Consider the following 6,000-nt stretch of genomic DNA (forward strand, 5'->3'; position numbering starts at 1 on the left):
TTTCTCTTCACCTTTAGGTCCGATTCTAAAAATATCTATTTCTATCGCAGAAGAGACCTCGTCGAGATGAAGAGGATGAAGCGGCTGAACTGGCGGATCTATGCATCGCCGACGATGACTTGAACAATAATGCGACAACTTCTGAGCCATCACAGAAGAGACCTTTTCGAGATGACGAGGAAGAGGCGGCTGAGCTGGCGGCTCTCTGCATTGCCGACGGTGACTGGGACGATAGTGCGACTACGTCTGAGCCATTGCGGAAGAGACCCCTTCGAGACAAAGAGGAAGAAGCAGCTGAGCTGGCGGCTCCCTGCACCGCCGACGGTGACTGTGATGAAAGCCTGCCTTCTACCCTCAAACAACAGGGGGAACCCTCCAACGAATCGAGTCACAAGAAGAGGCAAGGGTCTCCCTTGTAGACACTGTGGTAAGGTTTTCCGAAAAATGTTGAATCTTTGAAGCCATTGGTCTACATGTACACAGTGTCCAGTTTCAGTCATTTTTATTAATCCATCCACTAGTGGTCTAATAACTCTGATGTGTCGAAACGAATGCCTGGAAGAAATGTATACACAACAGTTCCTACCCGTGTACATTCCAAGGACCAACCAAGACTTACCGAGTACATTATTGACAGGATTCGGTGGATCCAATTCCACCAAGCCAATGACTTCTAACCCCAAAAGTCCCAAACAAGCTTCTGTCATCCCCTAAAGTCCTGAGCTCCCCTATTCTAGTCATGAAGCAACAGTGTGACCAAAGCAAGCAGCCTATAGCTTTTCATTTTGGAACAAAAACGCTGCCATCCATCGAGGTCATATGAGGTCAAATTTAATGAAAACTGGAGAGGGCAAAAATTGCAAGCCTTGGAGGATGAACTTCACGGTATGATGGATGATGTGTTACATAGTGCTAGAGGCAATCTGGCTGACAATGATTTGGGTTGTGTTGTCATCTGCCACAAAGGTCTAGCAAATGCTGTCGTTGTACCTCTCTGTAAATTGCAGGATCTTAATGCCAAAGTTGTCATTGATACCATTTCCAAAACATTGGCCAGCAACAACGAATTGAAATTGGACTCTTCTTTCGAAGTAGATGTGAGTATGATCGATATGCTGAAAGGGGCGGGAAGTCATCATGAAGTTTCCAACGTAAAGAACAGCATCAAATTAAAGAAATCCATCGTCAAAATACAGAACCAGGACCAACTCTGTGTGGTTCGAGCCATCTTCATTTCGTTATCCACAGCCTACAGAGTCATACGGAAAGGATTGAAAGATTTGGTCAATGTACACCCTGGTCAAGATGAATTTGATCTCATTATGACTCACAAGAGTGACTACTGCCTAGCACTCTACAGCAAAAGACATGAACATTCCTGTTAAAAACACTGTATCATTTGCAAACACCGTTGCTGCGAAGTTTCCAAACAACTGTAAAGATTGCAAAATGACCTGTAAGTCCAAGGACTTTTTCATATGTCATAAGGCACAACCAATTTCAAAAAAAGAAGAAGAGTAACAGACTTTCTGAATGCGAGCAATGGAAGAGGTGTCAGCATTGTTTGAAAGTACTAAACGTGAATAATCGCACTTTGGATCAGCACATTTGCGGGGAGTATAAATGCAAAGGGTGTAAACAATATGTCCCTAATGATCACAAGTGTTCTCATCACCCCACCTCCAACGAAAACAGAAGCGTCTCCAAATTCTACTTTTTTTATTTGGAATGTATGCAAGATAATGTCTACACTTGTGAAGATGGATACGTTCCTTATTTTTGTCAACTTGGCAGCCATGACTCCTGTACCCATCACCGACTGTGCGCCAACTGTAAAAGATCATCTTGCAGAGAAATAGAGCAGAGAGCCAATTGCATTATAGCCCAAACAGTTTGCGACACGTGTAAGGAAGAGGACTCATTGGACAAACCTTGCCCTTCTTGCGGGACGCGTTGTAACAGTTGCGGAAAACCTAACAAAAAACATCAGTACATCACTCCTCATTGCTAGGACAAGTGTGGACTCAAAGAAGTTCAATTCCGTGGTAAAGATACGGTCTCAGACTTTTGGTCCTGGTTGTTTTCCAATCAACACAAACAGTTCACTATCTTCGCTCATAACTTTAAAGGATACGATGGTTACTTCATTCTGTCATATCTCATCCAAAACTCAATGCTCCCTCACAAAGTCATATATAATGGAAGCAAGGTAATGTACCTTTACAGTGAAAGAGGTTTAGACATCCGTCTTCTGGACAGCCTGTCCTTCAATACCCGTCTTGGTAACTTGCCCAAAATGTTCCACTTGACCGAACTTAAAAAGGGTATTTCACTCACTTCTTCAACACCTCAGATCATAAAACTACGTAGCACCATTTCCAAACTGTTCTTACTATGGCATTGATTTTATGGATACCGAGGACGGAGTTGCTGGAATGGCATGCCGTTTGGTGATGGTTTTTCGAGAACTTATGATCAGGATCACCAGGGAGACGAGGATGTAAAAATCCAAAAACGGGACTCAACGAGGAACGAATCATCAGATCCGGTGTGAATCCAATGCAAAGCATTAATATTGCCAGTGTCTACATGAACGTGTTAAAGAAAAGTTTTTGCGACCCTATCGTCACATCAAACTGGAATGTGATAATGACAACTGGCTCCAACTGAGGGAAGATGATGAAGGTTATACGAGAAAGGATCAATACAGTCGAATGTATATACAATGGCTGGAATGGATGGCTCATTCCAAAGGTATTTACATCCAACATGCGTTGAAAGAAGGTGAATTTCACATCCCAGGTCACAAATACTCAGCGGATGGGTATGTTAGGGAGACCAACACTAGCTATCAGTTCAGTGGTTGCATGTTTCACGGATGTCCTACGTGTTACCCTCACAACTGCGACACCATGGTTCTGCCCAGAACTCAAGGGTATAACCTGGTCACGTTATTGGAGCAAAGTTGGATCTGCAGGAGCGTTTGGAAGTTAGAGACAGTTTTTTCAGAGGTCGTTCCAATGCCATCAAACTCTACTACGAAGCCAGCGAGGATGAAGAAATTTTACCTCTTTGTACTCCAGTGTCAACAAGTATGGACGATACCCAGTTGGGCACCCGAACATCATCACACGGAACTTGAAGTCAGTGGACCAATACTTTGGCATAGCTTAAGTGAAAATCCATCCTCCCAGAGGGCTTTATCATCCCGTCTTGCGCTATCGTTCAAATGGGAAACTCAAGTTACCACTCAGTCGTACTTGTGCTGATACGGAAAATGAAAAACCGTGTCAACGTACAGAAGAGGAAAGATGTTTCATCGGGACTTTCTGCACTCCGGAACTGCTCAAAACCACTGAGAAAGGCTACCAAATTGTAAAGATGTACAAAGTGTACCATTGGCCCGAAACCACTCAGTACAATCCAAGCTCCAGAACAGGCGGTCTGTTCGCGGATTATATCAACACCTTTCTGAAGATCAAACAAGAATCATCTGGATGGCCCGTCTGGTGTATCACGGAAGATGACAAGCAAAAGTACCTCGCTGACTATCTTCAAAATGAAGGAATTCAGTTAGATTATGCTGAAATTGAAAAGAATCCCGGGCTCAGAGCCCTGTCCAAACTGGTCTTAAATAGCTTCTGTGGCAAGTTTGCGCAGCGTTCCAACATGACGCAGTCCAGATTCATTAATCATAATGACCTGAAGACGTTTTAAGTTTTTCCAACGGATCCATCAAAATCCATTCAGGGTTTCCACATACTTACCAAAAGAGTTCTACAGCTGCAATGGTCCCACGCGAATGAGTTATTTGTACCAGACAGCGAGTCTACAACATATTCACAGCTTCCTTCACTACATGCTATGCCCGTCTGACTGTACGAACTCCTGGACACACTGCAAGAGCGTGCACAAGAAAAAAATGGTGATTTCCAAAAATTTCCAATTTGGAAATATCATATTTCCCAAAAGTTCCAAAATTGGAAACATGATATTTCTAAGGCTTGGAAATTTTTGGAAATTTAGGAAGGATTTTACCACTACTTCTTTCAGTGTCTCCTTTTCCCAAGGATCCCCGTGAGTGTATAGACTGTGTATTCCTCCTAGGAGTGTATTCATCCTGCTATGCGATCAACTAGGAACCAATTCTATATATTAGTAAATTGGGATGTAGGCGAATAGAGAACAACCCGTTTGGGTTTGTGGTCAGAGACGATGTTATGCAGTTGTATTCACTAAATATCATGAACTTGATAATAGATAGTTGGTTATGTTGTCCATACACGGGCGGACTTAGGCAAAAAAAAAAAAATGAATTCCTTCTTAAAAACTTCATAGTGTAACTAATTAATTTGGTCTTATACAATAAAAGGTGACTAAATGTTTAATTTTAGATAACGTTAAATAATTTCTAGAGAAATCACTACACAAGTTCATATCACATGATTCCAGAGACAAATAGTTTATGAGATTCTAGTTTATGAAAAGCATTAAATTCCAAACAAGCCAATCTGTTCTCTAATGCTCAGGAATTATTACCTCTAATACCAATGATGGGTTATATGTTAGACGCCATTTAGAAGCGTATGAAGGGACAATATCCAGTGATACCTGCAGGCCATTAGGGGGATGTGCTTATGAGTGTAGTATCGTCAGCAAGCAAGACAGCTGCAACGTCCATACCAAAGACACGGATACCACAGCCGCTTCTCTTAAAGATGTAAATTAGGTCATTAATAGAAATGAGAAAAAACAAGAGGATATATTCCTCCCTTGTCCAACACCTTGGTTTGACCAAGTACATATCTGACCTCTCGCCGTGGTATTCAACAAATGATTGGCTATTGGTGTAACAGTGATGTAACAGTTTCCATGTATTACCTCTAATACCAAGTTCATGAAGCTTATAGAATAAACCATCATGCCAAATTCTGTCGAATGTTGTTGCGTTGTCGAGAAAGGCTGTAAAGATAGGGGAATCTCTATGGTTATAGTATTGTATACTCTCCATGAGAGTAAACACAGACATTATGGCTCCATGCTCTTTTCGAAATCCAAATTGTAACTTGTGTCAGGAAAGTCCGGATTTGATTTAAGCAATTTATTTTCAATTCGTTTGAGCAAGAGCTTTTCAAATAATTTACCAAGGCAAGATGTTAGTGTGTGGATACCTCTGCAGTCTTTGAGGGTCAGTTTTATCATTTTACCTTTGTATATTGATATTACCATTCCAATCCTATATTCACATGGGACATATTGAGATTCAATCATATGATTGAATAGTTTACATACATAATTAATGAATCCATCACCTGCATATATGATATGCTCGTTTGTAATTTTGTCGAGGACCTGGGATTTGTTTTTGCTAAGAGACTTAACAGCATCCTTTACCTCATCAAATAGAAAGTCTCTTTCTAGTTCCTCATCATAATCCTCAGTGCTGCTACTGTCAATCTTCTTAACCAATTGAGATATGTAATTTTTGAAATCATCATCAAATGTTTCTGACTCATGTGGTTGAGCTTAGGTCGGTATAGTATTTGCCCCATATTTTACATACTTCAGAGGGCGTTGAGTTGCTCTCGCCTCCGTAATCAAGTGTAGATACATTTTGTAACCTACTGACCGTTGCTTTGGACAGTTTTGTAGAAAGTGTTTACGCATTAGAAATATTAGAAATAAAACAGACTAAAGTCTGCAACAATGTCAGGTTATTACCTTGTTCGAGGAATTTATCCATAAATATCCACATAGGTTTAGTCCCAATTTTGACAGCCTCAAATTTGACAGTGAAATTTCTCACTTCTGTAACTGATCTAGCCAGTTATCCCAATTTTGACAATGAACTTTGGTAGACTTGTCAGCTCTTCTCGTGCCCGGTTTTTTTCATTACTGGTAAGGATATAGGAACCAATAGAGCTTTGGTCTGCATGTATGCTGCTTCTGTCCCTCTTCTGACTACAGTTCCATCTGCTGTTGTAGTGACTGAGGCTGTTT

The 6,000-nt window shown here is 41.1% G+C and overlaps 1 protein-coding gene across 2 annotated transcripts in view; it reads left to right on the forward strand.

Moving 5' to 3' along the window:
* LOC124260731 (kinesin-like protein K39) overlaps positions 1-2,507 on the forward strand; it is a 120,174-nt gene extending 117,667 nt beyond the window's left edge. For both annotated transcript variants that reach the window (XM_046695049.1, XM_046695048.1), the window contains exon 6: positions 51-2,507. In XM_046695049.1, coding sequence (XP_046551005.1) covers positions 51-419 — 369 coding nt within the window. In that variant the 3' untranslated portion in view covers positions 420-2,507. The remainder of the gene's footprint in view (positions 1-50) is intronic.
* Positions 2,508-6,000: the final 3,493 nt, after the last annotated feature.

This window comes from Haliotis rubra, unplaced genomic scaffold (genome assembly GCF_003918875.1).
Source record: "Haliotis rubra isolate DU_JTF1 unplaced genomic scaffold, ASM391887v1 Scf772, whole genome shotgun sequence".
In the NCBI taxonomy this organism is placed as follows: Eukaryota; Metazoa; Mollusca; class Gastropoda; order Lepetellida; family Haliotidae; genus Haliotis; species Haliotis rubra.